The sequence below is a fragment of the Lissotriton helveticus genome, chromosome 12 (genome assembly GCF_964261635.1).
Source record: "Lissotriton helveticus chromosome 12, aLisHel1.1, whole genome shotgun sequence".
NCBI classification, from domain to species: Eukaryota; Metazoa; Chordata; class Amphibia; order Caudata; family Salamandridae; genus Lissotriton; species Lissotriton helveticus.
Genome location: NC_136073.1, coordinates 646,891,719 through 646,913,521, shown reverse-complemented (window position 1 = coordinate 646,913,521; position 21,803 = coordinate 646,891,719). Strand labels below are relative to the sequence as shown.

The following is a 21,803-nucleotide window of genomic DNA, read 5'->3' as shown; positions in this document are numbered from 1 at the left end:
CCTCCTTTCTTATGGGGTCTTTGAAGTCATACAAGAAACAATCTGTTACTTTTGTTTCCATTGCCATGTGAAATCTGGTGGCCGCTCTCTCTATTAAATTGTGGAATCCACCGATATCCACTGGTGGAGAGTCTGATGTGCTGGGTTCCGGTGTGGCCGGAGAATGAGCAACGTAATCCTCATCATCTCTGTTTTGAGAGAGGTCATCTCTAACCTCACCTTCCTCAGGAGGTTCGTCGTCATCATCAGAGGATTGTATGTTGTGAACCTGTTCAGTATCTTGAGGAATAACCAAAGGCGTTGGTCTTGCCCTTGGTGATCTTTGCTGTGTGGAAGATTCTTGAGAATTGCCATGTGATGGTGTCGCTGACGATTCTGGGAATCTCTTTTTATAGTCTGTGATCAGGAATTGAAGATCCTGAACTATCTCGGCCGGTAATACTATCATTGGAGTGACTTGAGTATGTACCTGAGCCTGAATAGTTTCTTCCGTAAATATAACATCATCTCCGTCATCGTCAGTACTCTGGCATTTGACGTTGAGATCTGACGGGCTAGTAGCTTGTTCGAAGTGGTCATCATCTGATTCGTCAGCTTGAAGTATGTGAGAAGGAAGCAGTGATTGAACCCTACTGGGTGATGTTAATTCGGGCGTAATAGGGAGTTTGGTGACCTTTTTTGATGGAATTAACTCCGCTTTTTTCCATGGCGTCGATGATGTCGTCGTCGACGAGGTCGTCGACGAGGTCGTCGACGGTATCGCCGTCGATCGCTTTTCAAGCGTCGAGTGTCCCTTCGCCGATGAAGCTGTCGTCGACGAGGCGGTCGTCGACGGAGTAGCCGTCGACGGTGCCTTAGCCGTCGACGGAGTTGGCGTCGACGGTACCTTCGCCGTCGTCGATGCGGTCGTCGACGGTGCCTTCGCCGTCGTCGTGGACGTCGACGGCAGTTTTGTCGTCGGCGTCGTAGTAGCCGTCGACGGTGTAGTTGTCGTCGGCGGTGCTCCTACCGTCGTCGGTGTCTTCGTCGACGATGCGGTGGACGTCGACTGAATTCTCGTCGACGATGTCGGTGTTTTCTGTTTTGTCAACGTCGACGGAGATGACGACGGAGTTTTGACAAACGATTGCTGTTTTTTAATAAGTACAATCGACGATATTGGCTTACCCGTCGTCGACGAGTGGGTGGTCGTCGTCGTTGAAGTCAAGGCTGACGATGCCACCGTCGTCGAGATCGTCGTCGTCGATGTGGAAACATAGTTCGTTTTTCTTGAAGATAATGTCATCGAAGTAGACGACGAGGACTGCGATGGCTTTCTGAAGGTTGCAGCATCCTTCACAGACGTATCAGATCTTGCCTCAGAAGACTTTGAAGTAGTCTTTTTGTGAGGGACGTCTGGATGGCCAGGGGAAGCCTCCCTTGGCCTTTTTAAGGACAGTTTTGAGGAAACTGAGGCCATTTCACTGCCCTCCGAGGAGAGCACCTCAACATCTCTGGTTTTTAGTCTGTTTAGCCAGAGGAGCAGTCTGCCTTCTCTATCCTTAAGGGTTTTGGTAGAGAATGTTCTACATACCCTGCAGTCCTTTACTGTGTGGTCAGGGTAGAGGCAGTAGAGGCAAGTCTCATGCTTGTCGTCGACGTGCAGTCTCTTCTTGCCACAAGAAGAACAAGCTCTGAATAGTCCTCTTTTCTGTTGTTCAGCCATATTTGAAGTAGAATCCAAGTTTTTGTGAAGAAAGTAAAGAATTTGAAGAAACCTGAGGAGAGCTCAGGTGGGGACTCCCTAGCACAACGTGCGGTAGAAAATCTGAGAGACTGAGGCTCCTGGCAGGAAGGTTCTAGAGGGAGGTGGTAGCTGATTGGCTACCTTTGGAATTTGGTCCTTTTCACAAAAGGACATAGATAGGCTACTAAGGCAAGGCCCTTAGGCCTATTTTTCTCTATGTATGTCTATAGGACATTACTTTTCTATTACCGGGGCTCCCATCTCGACGACGGGGAATGATTCAGGCATGTGAATCTATGAAAGACACCCATAATACTGGATAATGCACTGTTAACATCTCAGATGGTATCACTAGTGTAAGATGTTTATACACCCAGGCTATAACAAGGGTTGAGAATAGTGACACTCAGGCTGGGAATTTTGTATTTGCAACCTGGAATGTGTGTGGGCTTATGAATAAGTTAGGAAATCCTGATTGGGCTGATACTATATCTAATTTAAAAAAATCTTTGTATTGATCACAACAGTGCAACATTTGCATCACAGCAATAAAGGGTGCCAAGACATTCCTTATATCGCATATATGTACTTGGAGGAAAATGCTTACATATACCAATATCTGATATTACAATATTGCAAATTCTATACCGTGGGTGGGAGGGGAGGGGAGGGGAGGGGATGGGATGGCGGGCAGAACACATACATTACCTCTATACTCATTCCACTTGCCCCATATACGTGACCACTTTTTCGGACAGCCCCTATACAGTCTTTTCCCCCATCATACACAAATCCGTTACATCTAATTTTGATATCATCTGCATACAAGAAACTTGGTGTACGACACCGGCATTCGAAGAGGGGTTTTCCTCACATTCCTTTGGTGACATAGCTCTCTATATCTGGGCGGACGAAAGGGGCTCTACACATTCTTAATTATAATACCCTTTCTGTAAAAGTTAAGAAGAGTACCTCTGTGGGGCCACATACTCAATTACTGTAGCTTAACAGGAAGGGGGAAGATACCTAGTTTGGTGAATTTTTACAATAATGTATTTGATGTTACTTGCAGCAGAGTGGCCCCCACAGTTGACCCTGGCCTCGAGGCCTTCTTTTGCCCTATTCACTCTAATTTTGTAGTATTATGTGCAGGTGATTTTAATCTTTAGGCTTGTGCATTGTCAGCTGCAGATGTTTGTGGATTTACTAATCGGACAGGGATGGTGAGTGCTCCTTTTTATCACAATTAATACGGGCAAGCATTACATTACCTGTAAATATGATTTACTATTACTGAGATGTGGCCGTGATGTTAATCGAGAGTGAGCCATATCATTTACGGGAAGAAATTCATGAACAATTATTGACCATATATTCCCCAACTATTGCCCCTTCCATATTAAGTGACCAGAACCCCATTATTATGCCCTTCTCTTTCTGGGGTAAGAAATGTGAATCATTGACCCTGTTTCAGGCCAGGCCGCTCCCCCGCACCGGTGCCGTGTCCCTGCTTCTCGCTACTGCTGCTACTGTTGGAAGTTCGAGGCCCTCCTCCACCCGCAGGCTCCGGCCTGCGCCTCATCCCTGGTGGCCCAGTGGTGGGCTATAAGTACAATACTACGGGCCATATCATGTCCACCTACGATAAGAGGTTCACTGCGTGATCACACGCTTCTTTTTCCTAAGCCAATATACTCTTGGAAGTCGACTATTGAATTACCTGGCGATCACCATCGTCTGGACACGGCAATCCTGAATACTATAAGGAGGTCCATTGCGTGATTACGTGCATCTTTTTGCAAAGCCGATTCAGCCTTAGGATTCGACTATCGAACTAGCTGGCGGTCATTCTATTGACACGGGAATCCTGAACACTAAGAGAAGTCTTGAAGCTGACGGTGAATACCGACTGGCTTTCCTATCATCGCATATACATCGATAGATTATCTACTCTTGGAATCCAATTGTGCATATACTGCCCTGAGGAAGCTCCCCGCATGGGAGTGAAACGCGTTGGCTGATCTCTTTTTTGTGATTACAACAATGAATTTTCTATAAATTTTAATAAATAAAGAAGAAATATTTTTGCATACAATCATCATTTGTTTTGGACTTTATTCTTGTGCGCCCCCACCAAAACTCAAAAGTACCCTTTGTTCTGGAATCACAGTGACGGCATTCAGCAGCTGACGTCAGGGTTGGCAGCACAAAAACCGACATTTAATTTGGAACTGGGTTTAAGGTGCGGCGATTCTAAGGCTCGCTGCTGCTCTCTGTTTCCCAAATCTGATTGTGTTGTGTCCCTGTCTACCTCGCTTTTCTTTCCGTTATTCGTGATCCCCCGTTGTGCTGCCTCTGCTCCCCTCTGCTTCCCCACCACCTGAGTGAATAAAGTTGCCTCCTTGTCTTTTTTGCTTTTTTCGCCGTCCTTTCCTCCTTTCCCCGCCGCCCGCTTCCCGCTCTTTCCTGCCGCTGCGTCCTCTGCTGCCCAGCCCCCTCCCTCCCATTGGTTCCCACTACCCGCCTCCCAGCTCCTCCTTCCTCCCTCCCTCCACCCCTTCTTAATGCAGGCCTCTGCGCGGCCGTGCCGCTGGCGTGCCAGAGGCAAACCCGTCTGCGCCAGTCCACGCCTGGACCGCGCCCAGCGCCAGAACCCCTGGCCCCCCGACAGGCCCACCACGCACGACAGACCTTCGACGCCACCACCCTCCTCGCACTCAACACCGGCCGCTCGACTGCCTGCTACCAAGCCACCCGAAGCGCACTCATGGACCATTCTCCTGCCGAACCTGCTGCTACACCAGGATCCGAACCGCCGCCTCCCACACCAGCCCAGGAAACAACAACGACCTCAAGTGCATCCTACTCAACACCCGCTCCGTACACAAGCACGCCACCGAACTCTGGGACCTCCTCGACTCAACAGCCCCAGACGTCACGTTCCTGACTGAAACCTGGATGAACGCCTCATCGGCCCCTGACATCGCCATTGCCATCCCGGACAGTTACAAAATCATACGGAGGGACCGTACCAACAAGCCCGGAGGAGGAATCGCCATTGTCCACAGGAACACCCTCAGAGTCACATCCAGCACCGAAGAAACTCTCAGCACCGCCGAGCACCTACACTTCCAGATCCACACTGACCCCAAGACCACCCTCCGAGGAACACTCATCTACAGACCACCGTGTCCACGCCCACAATTCAGCGAATCCATCGCCATCTTCGTCAGCACGCACGCCCTCGCCACCACAGACTACATCCTCCTGGGGGACCTGAACTTCCACCTGGAGAACAACAATGACAACACCACCACCACCCTGATCGCCAACCTCTCCAACTTCGGACTGAAGCAACTAGTGAACACCCCGACCCACCAGGCAGGCCACATGCTTGACCCCATGTTCTCCGCCAGCACAGACGTCACGGTCAGCCACACCACCACTCTCCACTGGACCGACCACCGATGCATCCACTTCTCCTACAAGAAACTCACCGCACACATCCAACCGCCGCAGATCCCCCGAAGATGCTGGAGCAAAGTCACCACTGACCAGTTGATCGCCTCCCTCGCCCAGGGCCCCCCGGCCAACGACTCGGACACCAACATCGCCGCCCGAAACCTCACACAGTGGAACAGCAACTGCGCCAACACCCTCACCCCTATCAAGAACCCTCCGAACAAACACAACAGCAGGAGAACCATCTGGTTCACCACAGACCTCAAGGACTCCAAAAAATCCTGCCGAACTCTAGAGAAAGCCTGGCGCCAAGAACGAACTGCGGAAAACCTCATGGCCCTTAAGACCGCCACACGCAGACACCACCAGCTCATCCGCATCGCCAAGAGAACGGCCTTCAGAGAGCGCATAGACAACAACGCACACAACAGCAAGGAGCTCTTCAGCATCGTGAAGGAACTCTCCAACCCAAGCTCCAACTCCAACGACATCCCCCCCTCACAGGACCTCTGCAACTCCCTCACAGCCTTCTTCCACCGCAAGATCGCCGACATACACGACAGCTTCGCAAACCAGACGACTCCACCAGCCGCAGAACCAACGCCCCCCACCGCCCTCCTCAGTCGCTGGACCCCCGTCAACACCGAAGACGTCACCCAGATCATGAACACCATCCACTCCGGCTCTCCATCCGACCTATGCCCTCACCACATCTTCAACAAAGCAGACACCATCATCGCACCCCACCTCCGAGACATCATTTACAGCTCCTTCGAATCTGCCACCTTCCCTGAGAGTTGGAAACACGCTGAAATCAACGCCCTCCTTAAGAAGCAGACAGCAGACCCCAAGGACCTCAAGAATTTTCAGCCCATCTCCCTGCTCCCCTTCCCGGCGATGGTCACCGAGAAAGCAGTCAACAAGCAACTGACCAACTTCCTCAAAACCAAAGGCTCCCTCGACCCGTCCCAGTCTGGCTTCCGCAGCAACCACAGCACCGAGACCACCCTCATCGCCGCCACCGACATCAGAACCCTGCTCGACAACGGAGAAACCGCAGCCCTCATCCTCCTAGACCTCTCAGCTGCCTTCAACACGGTCTGCTACCGCATCCTAAAAACACGTCTCCTCAACACAGGGATCCAGGGAAAGGCCCTGGACTGGATCTCCTCCTTCCTCACTGACAGAACCCAGAGAGTCCGCCTACCCCCGTTCCACTCAGAGGCCACCAAGATCATCTGCGGCGTACCCCAAGGCTCATCACTCAGCCCGACGCTCTTCAACATATACATGAGCCCCCTCGCCGCATCTTCCGCGCACAGGACCTCAACATCGTCTCCTTAGCCGACGACACCTAGCTGATCCTCTCCCTGACCAAAGACCCAGTCACCGCCAAATCCAACTTCCAAGAAGGAATGATGGCCGTCACCGAATAGATGAAGATCAGCCGCCTGAAACTGAACACAGACAAGACGGAGGTCCTCATTCTTGAACCATCCCCCTCCGCCTGAAACAACTCCTGGTGGCCCGCCGCCCTGGGCACAGCACCGACTCCCACCAACCACGCACGCAACCTTGGGTTCGCCCTGGACTCATCGCTCACTATGACCAAGCAAGACAACGCCATCTCCTCCTCCTGCTTCAACACCCTCCGCATGCTACGAAAGATCTTCAAATGGATCCCCACGGAAACAAGAAGGACTGTCATTCAAGCCCTCGTCACAAGCCGGCTCAACTATGGCAACGCACTCTATGCAGGGACAACGGCCAAGCTACAGAAAAGACTACAACGCATACAGAATGCCTCCGCACGCCTCATCCTAGACATCCCCCGCCACAGCCACATCACCACTCACCTGAGAGACCTGCACTGTCTCCCAGTCAACAAGAGGATCACGTTCAAGCTCCTCACCCACGCACACAAAGCGTTCCACAACACCGGACCCGAATACCTCAACAAGCGCCTCTCGTTCTACGCCCCGACTCGCCAACTCCGCTCAGCCAGCCTCGCCACCGTACCACGCACCAGAAGAACAACAGGCGGCAGATCTTTCTCCCACCTAGCCGCCAACACCTGGAACTCCCTCCCCACCCACCTCCGACTGACCCAGACCTTCTCACCTTCAGGAGACACCTCAAGACCTGGCTGTTCGAGCAGTAGCAGCAATCCCCCCCCCCCCCCCCCTCAGCGCCTTGAAACCCTCGCGGGTGAGGAGTGTGCTCTATAAATGTACTGATTGATGATTGAAATGATATTGCCCCAAATAAGGCCAATGGAGTACGAATAGAGTGGGCTGGCATTGATCCCTATCAGTATGTTACATAAAATAGTAACAGAAAATGTCACTGAAAAAAGCTATTGTCGACAGGATAATTTCAATCATATTATTAGCTCTATTAAAACGTATCTGACGCACACCCTGTCGACAGGATAATTTCAATAATATTATTAGCTCTATTAAAACGTATCTGACGCACACCTGAATAATATATGTGATATTAACAGAGATTGGTTTGACCATACCTGTACCAAGACCTCCCGTCCATTAAAACAGGCCTTATGTCACTCACCACGATCTACTAAGGTCATTAAAACCCTTTGCCAAACATATAAACAGGCCCTGGCTGTAAGAAAGAATACCCTGCAGGTTGAAGAGTGGAACAGACAGTTTTATGCATCTGATACTAAAGACATTAAGTTATTTTGGGATACAGTGAATGCACAATTTCTATGAAATGAAAATATCCCAGAGCTTTGTTCTCTTGTGCCTTGCGATGATTGGGTGGCACACTTCTCGGATATCTTTGGATAATGCACTAATGATGCCACAATGGAACTTAGTGAAGTGATTTCCCCATTGGAGATTACTAACAATGAAGTTACATTAGCTCTACAAGCTATTGTTGGACTATGGGCCCCTGGACCCGATGGGGCACCAGTAGATGTTTTTAAATCGGCTACCAAACTCTGGGAACCTATCCTCACACTGGTGTTCAATGCAGCTGTAGGCAATAAGATTCCATCCTCATGGCGAGTTTCAATAATTGTACCCATGTATATGCCGACCTGAAATACTATCGCCCCATTTCTCTGTTGGACTCATCGGTCAAGGTAATGAGGAGAGTTTTATTATATAGGTTGGAGGAATGGGCACAGAAACAATCCATTCTATGTTCAGCACAGTATGGTTTTAGAAAGCATATGGGTACTATAGAACAATGTAAACATTTGGAGCTGCTAATTGGGAGGTGCACCAAGGCCAAGTATGGAGTTTTATATCTTTTGTTTTGCAGATTTAAGGAGCGCTTTTGATTTGGTTCACCGTAATTTACTCTGGTCAACACTGATTTCCCTAGGTGCACCTAGGCCAATAATAGGGTTAGCCTCCAGTTTGTATGAGAATCTATCTAGCAAAGTTCGCTTCGGACCAAAATGAGAGTGCTCACCTACATTTAATGTAGGGCGAGGCATTCGACAAGCTTGTGTGCTAACCCCCTTACTGTTTTATTTATTTACTAATGGGATGGATACCCATTTGCAGGCCGTGCAGGCCAATGCTCCCCGGGCTGACGGCGTTCTATTCCAGTATTATATGCTGACGATGCTGTTATGCTGTCTAGGACCCCAGTCGGCCAACAAAGATTAATGAGTGTCTTCGGGGTTTATATGTCTTCTAAGAAAATGGTGATTAATAAAGGAGGATGGTTACAATTATTTATCTGGTGTAACAAGTCTGCAACACCATTTCGCCTTGCTACGATTGAAATGTGCCATTGTACATTACTTGGTGGCTTTTCCCACCATGAAGTCCTGCCCTTCTGGTCAGATTCCATGTCGAAGTGATGGAAGAAAGTGCGATGCACCTTTTATTGTTTTGTACATTTTATCAGAATCTACAGAGTTTTTATTTAAAACCTATCTTTGTTAGACACAACATCTAATCATACAAAGCTGCTGTGAAATATCTGATTGCACTATGTGAACCCTGTGTATGTTACAATGTGGCCCTTTTTATTCTAAGTGCCACCTATGTAAGGAAAATACTTTTCATATTAGATTGCCTTTAATTTTAAACTTTATTTTGTATGAATTTAGATGATTGATTGTATAGTGATGCAATTTTATTAGGATTACTAATTTATTTAAATGTACTTTTATGGCTCTTTTTAATTAGCCAAATAAAGTTTAAGAACCAAACCGAGTATAAGACAATGACTGATTACTACTGCAATTAAATTGCTCAATGGTTCAGTCAATATAAAAATGAAAGTAAAACATTAATCACTGTTCGAATTTTAAGAACAGGGTTGATTTCCTTTTCGAAAATTAATTGAAGGTTCGGCCAATAATTGAATTTGGTTCTGAAGTAAAAATGTACCTGCTAAGTTTCAAAAATATATAGTGGGACAGTGCGCTCTGTAGTTATTTTTTGAAGGTCGCAGCATACTTCTACCAAAAAGTGCTATTTCTTGGGCTTTGTTCTGCATGGATATAATGCAACCTGATGCACATATTTTGAGTCTAGATAATTACATGGGAACTGGAGTTGCATCATGCTACAAAGCACTAAAAATGAGCTCTAACAGAAGAAAGTCAAAGGGGAAATATTTCAGTGTAAACCCCGGGAATGCAAAGGTCACCCATAGCTATTCACCGGCACAATTTATAGACTGAATGTGGATGCAGTTAAAATAAACAAATGCACTCCAGTTGCTCAAGTATAGTGTCAACATACCTGTACAAGGTCCCTACGCCCCACGGTGAGAGCGGACGCAGCATTCTTTTGGCAGGTCTCTTGGATCTCGTCCATGTTAAGACTGCGAATAAAAAGAATCCAGAGAAATAATGTTAGAACATTGGGATGATCTTCCATGGAACAACACTGCTCAGTTTAAAGGCAGTATGATTGCAAGGTAGGCATGGCATCAATTGTGTAACGCATCACCTTCACAGAGAAATGGACAAAAAAAACATATTTTAATAAAAATAACAACCGAGTGTAGGATCACAAGTCACTTGCACAGTTTCCACTTGACAACCGGTTTCTCGATTTCATCATTTTGGTAGACCCAGTATGCTTTCTGGTGCAAGAGACCTGTGTCACAAGTCTCCTGACCAGTGTTGCAGGTGATTAGATCTTGTTACTATTACAGTGCTAATGCCGGTTAGGATTTTAAGAATTATCAAAAGTACTACTCAATGTATAATAGGCCATTGTAACTGCCATGCCCAAGCTATGGGAATACAAAAAGGCAGTGGAAGCTGATCTTGGTAGTAATATGCTGTTCTTTTTACCTGCACCTTACAATGGGGACGTCTAATTGCTCTTCCTGGTAAATTTGTATAGTGGGTGGAAGTAATATGTAGCCCCAAGGCTATGGGTACTCCAAAAGGTTAGTGATGGACAGAAGCTGCTGTCTGTCCTTTCCCATCACGTTCTTCACATGCTTCTCCAGGTGATTTCCTTTTGGTTCAGAGTACACTGTAAAACTAAGTTCACTATCTTGGTTTTAATATTGATTCCCTCAAAAGAACTATTGTGTTCTGGTTAAAACTTCAAACCAGTTTAAGCAGGTCAAGGTGTGTGACTTGAAAGGCAGCAATACCAAGACTTTAGCTGTATGGCACACACCTCACAGAAAAGACTGGGCTGAAGATCCACCCCACATCCTGTGCGTTGTGATGTGAAGAGAGACTATGTGCTCTTCCATTTCAAAACAACAACCACCACACATAATTACCATGCAGCCATTACACTGGGAGTCACTACAAATTAGGTGAGTTTCCAATACAATCAGGACTCTCCATTTCACAAAGGGTATTACAATGCTGGTAAGTATATGTAAGTATAAATTAACACACTCAATTTTCTTTTAAAAAGAGTTGGGGGGGGGGGTTTACAGACCATAAAAGAAAAAAACACAATTGGATGAGGATATATATATATATATATATATATATATATATATATATATATATATATATATATATATATATATATATATATATATATATATATATATATATATATATATATATATATATAACACACACACAGATTTCTAAAAACGAGTTCTGCTTCTGCATCTAATGTATAAAACCATCGAAATATGCTAGTTATGGTTAACAAAACACACAAAACATGCCATAACTCGTGCACAAACCAAGTTGTTCTCTTGGAGCCTGTGGTTCTGTGCCACTGGAAAATTGTTGGTTTATGCATGAGAGATGCTCCAACATATGAGTAATGGGGGAAGATGATCACAGGGCCTGCTCTGTTGCCAATGCCAAGGAGTTATTACTTGGGGATGGAAGCTTGGCTAGGTTTTTTTATTATATAAATTTGTTTAGATTTGCAAATTCAGTGTACACTTCAAACCCACCACCATCGTCCCCACAGCTTAGCTGCACCATCAACTGCTTGATAGAAACCATCCCCTTCCCAGGCGACTGGAAACATGCTGAGATCAACCCGCTGCTGAAGAAGCCATACTCAGACCAGACAGATCTCAAGAACTTTAGACCGATCTCATTCCTCCCCTGTCCAGCCAAGGTCATAGAGAACGCCATCAACGCCCAACTCTCCAAGTTCATTGAAGTGAACCATGTCCTGGACACCTCCCAATCTGGCTTCTGAAGCAACCACAGCAAAGAGACTGCACTCCTTGCCGCCCCAGACTACATCCGCTCCCTCCTCGACCGGGTTTGAGACCCCAGCCCTCATCCTACTAGACCTTTCGGCCACCTTCGACACTGTATCCCACTGCACCCTAATCAGAAGACTCCATGAAACCGGCATCCGCAATGAGGCTTTGGACTGGATCTACTCCTTCCTCACTGCCCCAGACCCAGCAAGTCAAACTAAAGCAGTTTCTCTAAGAACCCACAGAGATCAGCTGTGGAGTGCCCCAGGGTTCTGCCCCTGAGCCCCACCCTCTTAAAAGTCTACATAGCCCCCTCACAGTCATTGTCCGAAGCCACAGACTCAACATAGTCTCCTACGCTGACAACACCCAGCTGATCCCCTCTCTCACCAATGAACGCACAACCACCAGAACCAACTTCCATAGTGGAATGAAGGCTGTTGCTACCTGGATGAAAGACAACTGGCTCAAGCTTAACTCGGACAAGACCGAAGTACTCATCCTGAGACTCACCCCTTCTGTCTGGGACGACTTCTGGAGGCCAGCCGCTTTGGGATCTCCCCCACCCCGACGAACCATGCATGCAACCTCTGCATTATACTTGACTCATCACTCACTATGAACCACCAAATCAACGCAGTTTCCTCAGCCTGCTTCCACACGCTCTGCCTGCTTCGAAAGAGATTCAGATGGATCCCCACAGAATCCAGAAAAACGGTCACCCACGCACTGATTATCAGCTGACTTGACTACGGCATCACACTCTACCCCAGGACACCAAGAAACTACAGAACATCCAAAACGCAGCAGCCAGACTGATCCTCAACATCCCCGCCACAGCCACATCACGCAACACCTCTGACAACTCTACTGGCTGCCAGTCAACAAGATAGTCACTTTCAAGTTCCTCACTCACCTACAAACCTCTACACGACAAAGGACCGGCATATCTGAACCACTGCCTCACATTACACGTACCTGCCAGACAACTCTGATCCTCCCAACCTGCCCTCGCCTCAGTCCCCAGAATCCACAAGACCAGAACAGGAGGAGAAGTCGTTCTCCGACCTCGCCGTTAAGATTTGGAACACCCTGCCCCCTGCACCTCAGGCAATCCGCGTCGCTGACCCAATTCAGGAAGGACCTCAAGACCTGGCTCTTCAAATGATCCTTCAGCCTGTCCAACAAGCAGCCCCCCTCCCCAGTGCCTTGAGCCCCTCATGGGTGATTAGCCGCCCTTTACAAGTCCCTGACTGATTGATAGACACCCTAAAGTTTGCATCAGGATCGCAAGTTAGATTTCTGACTTGCGAAACCCCAAATCTGAAATTGCAGCCAGGTACCAGGATAATGAGACAGGTACCATGGCACCTGGCTGCCACTTAGGTGTTGGGGATTTTTGAGACTGAGTTGAAACTCGTGAATCCCACAGCAAGGCAGGTCCCTTACAAGGTACACCTACTAGCACCTTTTGTGTCCCACAAGGAAGAGAATTGGGGATATATAGAGGTTCGTCATGGCACGCTAGGCCAGTAGATAACAAGGTTACTAATGGCTGATATACACACAACAATGGTAGATCTAATGGGTGGGTAAATAATTTTGAGGGGGTGACAGTCTTTGTGACTAATGTACCAAGGCTTGAGGGAGAAATAAACAAAGATTATGACTAGCTAATCAATAAGGTGATCCATTGGATCAGGAATCAACATCAGTGATATTCCGTCTTTCGATCAGAGTCAGACATGTGTGTCAAAAGCCTCTCAAGGAATAAAGAATAGTTTGATGTGGTCAAAGTGACCTTTGCTGAGCCTAAACATGTAAAGGGGTCGGTGGACTTGGAGGCCCGTACGATGCCGCCAACGGTTCTTCCATCCAATTAACCTCAACTCTCCATAAATTAATGGTGTTAGATATCAAGCTGATTTCTTTTTTTAATCTTATTCAAGTTTTAGGGGTTGTCCCCCCCATGGTTAATTCTGGCAGCTCCAGGGCTTTGTCATGTTGATTGACAGAATGACTCAAATGACTCAGTGCTTCACACGGAGTACTTATAAAGATCCTCAGGTGAGAGAGGGATTCTAACATAAGGCCAACAAAATGTAATCTTGGTTGGGGCAGATGAAGGCTTGTCAAGCGACTCAGAAGGAGTGAGTAAATTGCAGGGCCGAGTGGCTAAAGGTGTAAGTGTAGCCTACCCTATGTGTATATCTATTAGCTTTGATCAGGTTCTTATAGGTTCGTCGGCCAGCAACCAGGCTGGGAGTCTAGCCATGGGGTGCGATGAGGTAGTAAACACAGCTAACCTATTATGTTCATCAAGTATTGGAAGCTAACCCAGTGTGTTCATTAAGTTTGGAAGCTTACATGATTTGTTCTGGAATGTGGCATGATTGCAGCGGAAACTTTCTGAACTTGAGTAGTTGGATAAGTGTGGAGCCCGTTACACTGACTGCTAATCTGCTGTTGGGTCATACTGAGGAGTTGGTGAGGCCAGGACCTTGACCGCTGTGCCATAACTGTTGCTGCTGTTGGGCCGGCAAACCGGGGACTACATCCCCCACCACCCTTTGCGGCGCGCACAGCGTCACACGTACCAGGAGGCGCTCAAGAGGGGCCAGGGCTCCTGCACCGCGGGAGTCCATTACACTGACCACTAATCCTCTGTTGGGCCATACTGAGGAGTTGGTGAGGCCGGGACCTTGACCGCTGGGCCAAACTGTTGCCGGGGGACTACATCGGCCACCCCCCTTCACCGTATCATTTGACTGCCGGTTCATTGTCCACTCTACACGTTGTCACTCAGATATCCAGGACCCGGGGATTCGGAAGGAGGTAGGCCTGTCCTTATCACCACGTAGCTCCCCCTTGGTTTGACAACACCTGCATTGACTCTCACAGACCTCTGATAGGGGCTCACAGAGGCCTTGCTGGACTAACATTGGACATACACTGCGAGTATCCCCACTTAAGGGGTTCATTCTTTGTGATTTCATTGTTATTCTGTATATAACTACTGAATTATCCTTGCTATTGCACTCTACTGATGGGGAGGCAAAAGATACAGACGGGGTTAGCAGGGGCTAAGGCAATGGTTAGCACTAATACCACAGTCACGACAATGGACTCTTTTTTACAGAGGGGGGCAGCTGTAATCGATAGACGCCTGTCCAGGTCACCTTCTAATAACCAGCACCTACCCCCAGCAGATACTATTGTATCTATGGCTGAGGTTACTATAGAATCCCTGCGTTCATCCATCTGTCCTGGTACCAGTTTAGGGTCGCACGAGGGTTCTCCTGTCTCTGAAGGGTCATCATCTGTGCAAAAAGTTCCCCCTTCGGCCTCATGTAGGCCTCTTTCTCCAGTTATCATTATAGAAAATAGGAAAAGTATTTTTCCCCTACCAGGGAAAGATGGCACCCAAGTACAAAAACATGTAGACACTCACGCATATTCTCATAAGTGTACCCCTCAACCCTCTGTTCTGGGGCAAATTTAACCAGGTGGAGGTACAAAAAGGAAACTCCAAACTATAGTGGGTAAAGCAAAAAAAACTACCAACCCAGTCAGCAAGTATATGGCATCCAAGCTGATAGCCATGAACATAGACCTGTTGGTTACTGAAGCCTTTGAAGATATAATGACTAGTCTGCTGGATGCTACGTTATGTCCCATTCATGACAGGTTGACAGCGATTGAAAAAGGTCTGGCAGGGTGCACCCAGATAAACGTACCCACAAATTTAGGGGCGCTAAGAGAAGCCCCGGGATCCAGTATTGTTGTCAACCCAGGCATACCCACAAACCCTAGAAACACCCATAGAGATCAGCAACGCACCGGGTGCCTGAGGGCGCATACAGTCCGGGGGGTGACAGAGACAGATGGCCCAGGGGAAAATCAGGTATCCAGCCGGGCTCTGACGGTTTCTTATCACGAGCGGGATTCTCAATTTCCTGGAGGCCGGTTAGTGGGCCCGCAAGGCATACAGCGGACATTTACCTGTTGTCCAACTTCCTCCTGAATCCACACCTTATGTAGTGATCCTGGGGAACGTGCCACAGCTCACCCCGGGACAAATGAAGATTTTAGCCAGTTAAAAAATAAGGTACTCCACTGGCTAACAAACAACACTACCGTGGACTTCAGGGTTGAACGTAGTATCATTATGGTGCATCGAGTTGGTTGGATAGGCAGCGCGCGGAAACCGGGAGAGGGCGATTGTTTAATTGTGAATTTCAACAGAGCTTCCCTAGCTGAAAGAACCCTGTCCAGGGATTCGTTTGTTAGCCCACTATTCCAGGGTCTGTAATACAGGCATTACCGTTGGGGTTCTTTTAAAGTGCACATAAAAGGGCCCAGAGCTATGGATACCCCCCCCCCCCCCGAGACAGGTGGCACCAAAAGTCTCTTATGGCAAGGGATCAATGGCACCCACAAGTATCTTGCAGCATAAACCAATCTGTGGGGCTTTACCCTGCCTCCACACCAACCCATCCCATAGCACTATTTAATAGATTTTCTACACTATCAGGTTTGGAGGAGTGCGATTGATTACATATTTCTCCTTAGCTCACAGTCAAGTTTAAGCTTCAGCAGAAGGTTTACCCCCTACTGATAGTTGAATCTAAGCCCCAGCAGGAGGTTTAACCCCCATTTGCACAGAGAGAGGTGACCCCCCCCGCAAACTGCATAACAATGTTTTATCATGGAACATAGCAGGTTTGGCAGAAAAGTTCCAGGACGCCATATGGCAGCAGTTTGTTAGGCACCTTTCTGTAATTTGTCTTCAGGAGACATGGCTGGTGAATTGCAATCTGTTTTTGGAGGGATTTAAGGTTTTTTTTGTCCCCGCCTCCCCGTCAGTATATGGCAGAGCTAAGGGTGGTCTGGTCATTTATATATCTTTGGGACTGGACTGTCAGGTCCGGATCCTTCCGTCCTCTAGCCAGGGTCTCCAGGCCATGGTTCTTAAGAATGGGAATACCAGTATGGGCTTGATCAACTTTTATAATGCACCGAATAGTACACATGGGGAAAGTAACATCACCCAGTTGGGCTTCTACATAAGGAAGACATGTGGTTTTATTTCACATTCTCTAATGGTGTTGGGTGATTTTAACATACACCCATGTGGAGACCCAAAGAATACAGTAATGTATAAATACACCGAATGCGGGGGCTCCACTTTGAGCACTCTAATCAGGGGGGAGGAACTGAACAACCTACCCAATGAATTTGACCTAATGACATTAATGTCTCTCTCCGCCCCTTATAGTAAAGCTCTGGTCCCTTCTTTTAAAGGGAGAGGCAGTGGATCTTTCATTAATCATATTTTAATTTCATCACCAATTCAGTCTCTATTTCATGGGTTCACCATTGTGGACAGTGTATATAGTGATCACAATCCTCTCTGTGTACACCTGAGCGGCCCACTTTTAATTAGAAAACCTAGTGTGGTGATATCGGGAAAGTTAAGACCAACGGACGGTAGTTGTTGTCTTAAATGGTCGCAAGGGCGGCTCTAGGCTTATGGCGGCCCTGGACAGGGAGCGTAGGTAGGGGGCCCCGGAAGAGGGGGTCCGGGCGGGTTGGAGCCCCCGGAGCTCAGGAAGGTGTTATAATAAAACGTCTAGAAAAGGCGTTCGATGAAGAGTACCTACGGCTTGCTCCTTCCTGTTGATCTGCCTTTCTCTTTCGTTTCGACTAACCAGATTCATGTACTCGAATTCTCTTCATTTTGCTTGCAATGGGTACGCGAATGTCGTGTGCCCACTATCCCACCAGATATTAACTATGACTATTGCGCTAACACCAGTACTTTATAAAAACTATAGATTAACTTGTAAGACGACTCGCCCGCCGAGAGAGGAAAAGGTTATAGTTGCTTTTGAGCAAGATGGCGGTGGCCGTGGCTTATATACGCCTGTACCAGCGGGCCAGCAGTGGGTAGGGAAAAAAGAAGCCAATCAGGAACCAGGAGGAATGCAGGCACGGTGGCCGGTGAAGTGGGGAGGGTCAGGGTGTTTTGAAGTGATACAGAGCCGGAGGCCGCCAAATCCCTGCTAGGGGCCACCACCCAAATATGTATCCATCCTCAGAGGATTATTATATTAAGGATATATATTTGCGTGGCGGCCCCTGGGGTTTGGCGGTCCTGTGCAGGTGCACAGCTTGCACATGCCTAAGGCCGCCCCTGATGGTCACAGATTGATCCCGATGTTTTTTATAGGGAGGTGAGAGACTCATGTGCTGTCGAACTTGCCCTCTGGGTTTTGCCAGGCACCCTACAGAGGGACATTCTCAGTGCCTTTAACACCATTTCTACCAAGGCAGGAGAACTTTTAAGTGCACCAGCACGCAGGGTAGTTACTCCAAACCCTAGATGGTTTGATTCATCCTCCTCCCAGGCGGCACGAAAGTTGAAGGAGGCCCTGAATGTTACCTCGAGAAACCAACCATATATACGTGCTTGTCGCACAGATTACAAACAGGTCCTAGCCATACGCAAGGCAGCTCTTAAGGAGGAGACATGGAATGAGCTTTTAGAAATTAGTACCCTAGGGAACAGCTCACGGTTCTGGGGAATTGTCAACAGACCACTGTTTATGAAAGACACAGGCAGTGACCTAGGCTCCCACATCACGGAGGAAGAATGGGTGTCCCATTTTCAAACTATGTGTAAGGGCTCTATGGCTCTCCATGGACAGCCAACTAGGGAATATAAAACCGACAGCGTGACCTTTGAGCAGATAGAGGTGGAGGCGGGGATTGCTGGCCTAACCAGTAACAAGGCCCCGGGTCCAGATGGCATCCCTCCGGATCTCTATAAATCAGACCCATCTTTCTGGGCACCGATCCCTGTGGCGATTCTTAATGCTGCTGCCAGGGACGGTTGCCCAGAATCCTGGGCCACTTCCACCATTGTGCCAGTGTTTAAAAATGAGGATCGCAACAGCACTTTCTGCTATAGGGTGAGCTCCCTTATCGATTCAGTAGTAAAAGTGGTGGGAGGAGTGTTATTGGAAAGATTATCTTCCTGGGCAGAGGAGCATAACACCATCTCCAACATCCAATATGCGTTTCGCCCAGGGTGGTCGACAGTGGCCCAATGTCTAAACCTTTACTTGATTCTCTGTAAATACTCGATGGCCCGCCCAGGCACAATCTACCTGGCCTTCATGGACCTTTCATCCGTGTTTGACTGCGTCAATCGAGCAAAGCTGTGGCAGTCCATGAGGGCGATGGGGGTGCAAGATAACATTGTGAACGTCCTAGTGGATCTACATATAGACACCAAGGCGAATGTTAGATATGCCCAAGATCTCTGGGTGTCTAGGGATTTTAAAATCGAAAGAGGGGTACGGCAAGGTTGCATTTTGGCCCCTTTCCTGTTTAATTTTTACATAAATGAGCTTGATGGAGCCTTGGTGGGCACAGGGGCAGACTTCTTGCATGTAGGGCGACGGGGTCTCCCTGTCCTACTATATGCAGATGATGCAGTCCTCATAGCCAGAACCGCCAGGGGACTCCAAACTTTGTTAGACACCTTTTTAAAATTCATGAGGTCTCGAGATATGGCAATTAATAATGCCATATCCTATATTTTTCAGGTAGGGCAACGGCCGATGAAAAAGTATCCTCTTACAGTCGGTTCTGAGAAGGACCCTTTGACGACAGTGTTTTCATACCTGGGGTCTTACTGGATAACTGTCTGAAGTGGGGGCCCCTTATTCAGAAGAAAAAGGGGGAGTTCTCCAGAATAACTTCTGCCATTTTTAACTTTGCTGCAAAGATGGGCAAGCGCCCGATTGCAGCCTTGTTGAAAATTTACCAGGCTAAAAGTGTAGCAACTGCCTGCTACAGCAGCGAAATCTGGGGATACACCACTACAGATGTATTACAGGTGGTCGAGAATAATTTTCTAAAACGTCTGTTGGGTGTGCCAAACGGATCATCAATCTTGGTAGTCCATGAGGAATTGGGGTACCTTTCTCATGTGACACCCTAGCTCTGCGCCCTCTAGTGTTTTGGCTCAAGTGCTGGCTGAATAAAGAATTATCTCTCAGCCAGCAGATTATAACTGATTGTGTGAGCCTCGACCATATGTCCCGGATTCCATGGCTGAATTACATTAGAGGCTGCTTTGCAGAGTTGGATCGCCCTGAACTTTTTTTTTAAATCATGACATCATTGCAAAAAAGGATGTGGAGTTTGTCGAGAAAGCCTTTAGCTGTATTAGTAAGTTAGACAGAGAGAGTTGGAACTGCGAAAACCCAGCGTCCGCACATTTTTGGCGCTAAAAACCAACCCATCGGCAGCAGAGCCTTACCTCCTGGAATCTCTGTCCACATATGAGCATTTTTATTGTCCAGGTTTCGTTTGGATCTTTTTCATTTGTTACTTGCTGCTCTAAAAGGATGTAGTAGAGGACAGGTGATAGCACCCTGTGGCTGCGATGGTGTCTCCACAGGACTTGCTACACTTCATGTTACTAGGGAAATTTTACGAGGTAACACAGAGACATTTTTCATTTCCCATTTTAAAGAGGTTGGATTTTAGCCAAGTCCGCCCAGCATTTCGGCACCTGCAATTGTTGAAGCCAGACTGTATTTTTTTTAATTGTGTGCTACTTGAAATCCACAGTAAGAACGAGGGCCTGCCTGGAATTTTAGTTATTTTAATGGGAGAGGGCACCTCTTGTTTGAATACTTGGTAAATGTGACTTTTTCTTATATAGATCCATCTGCTCCATATTTACTGATATGTACTGTAATTTTAATGTATCAAGTTTTAAATGAGATGTGCTTGTTTTGTGACTGTACTTTTAATGTATCAAGTTTTAAATGAGATGTGATTGTGTTGTAACTGTACTTTTAATGTATCAAGTTTTAAATGAGATGTGATTGTGTTGTAACTGTACTTTTATTGTATCCAGTTTTAAATTAGATGTGATTGTTTTGTAACTGTACTTTTAATGTATCAAGTTTTAAATGAGATGTTATTGTTTTGTAACTTTTATGGTTTTCTTTTTGCAAAACCGAATAAAGTTGTTTTGATTGACTGATTGATTGATTGAATAGTTGGATCTTCTGGATGAATATCACCTTTGTATGTGCCAAGAAACCTGTTTGACAGAGCCTTTTTATAAGCTGCATTTTTTAATCTTTAATTTTAAGGGACTTCCATCCGAGGCCAGGTGAGCTTCTGGGGGACTCAAAATTTAAATAAAAAATATTCTTTATTGGACTATAAATAAAATGATAAGACTATGTATACATGCGGTGCACACCATAAAAACAAAATAAATTTTTCATATATTAAAAAAGCAATGATTCCCCACATTTCAAAAAATATTTTTAAAAAGATGCAAAAGCAAAGCAGACTTCATCCTCGGTTAACATCAGTAAAAAGCACAGAGTATATCCACATTGAATAAAAGTATGCCATTTCTGCAAAGTTATTAAAAAGCTTTTTGAATAAATACTATAAAATCAACACAAAAAAGTGCAATAATGATTGTGTCAAATGACCATCACATGGGGGACTTGTTACTTAGGTCAAAATATAAGTAAATAGTTGAGTTAAAAGATTCAATACCCATTGCCTGACGTAATAGGTTTGCATCTCAGAAGAAGCAATAGGCTTTATGTGAATCTGTATAACATTCATAACCATTTTTTCCCGTAGAACTAAGACTCAACCATTGATTAGATAAACATTTGACTAGCCTTAGCAAGAAGCCTCTCCTTATGGCCGCAGCAGATTTCAATTTTACTTTTCAATCGTTAGATTCCATACTCTCAATCACAGAGGGGGAAGATGAAGTAATTTGCACTCCCTGTCTTCATGCCGATCACATACAAGTTTTTACAGTGGGAGCAATCTTGATTCTTTTAAACTTTGCATGGCCTATGGAAGAGCAAAGGCTGCTCTAAATCGGACAATAGATTGTATACTTTAGAAAGAG

The 21,803-nt window shown here is 46.7% G+C and overlaps 1 protein-coding gene across 1 annotated transcript in view; it reads right to left on the bottom strand.

Moving 5' to 3' along the window:
• WDR59 (WD repeat domain 59) overlaps nucleotides 1–21,803 on the bottom strand; it is an 885,758-nt gene that overhangs the window by 237,553 nt on the left and 626,402 nt on the right. The window contains exon 20 of the mRNA XM_078670030.1: nucleotides 9,925–10,006. Within this exon, the coding sequence (XP_078526156.1) occupies nucleotides 9,925–10,006 (82 nt within the window). The remainder of the gene's footprint in view (nucleotides 1–9,924; nucleotides 10,007–21,803) is intronic.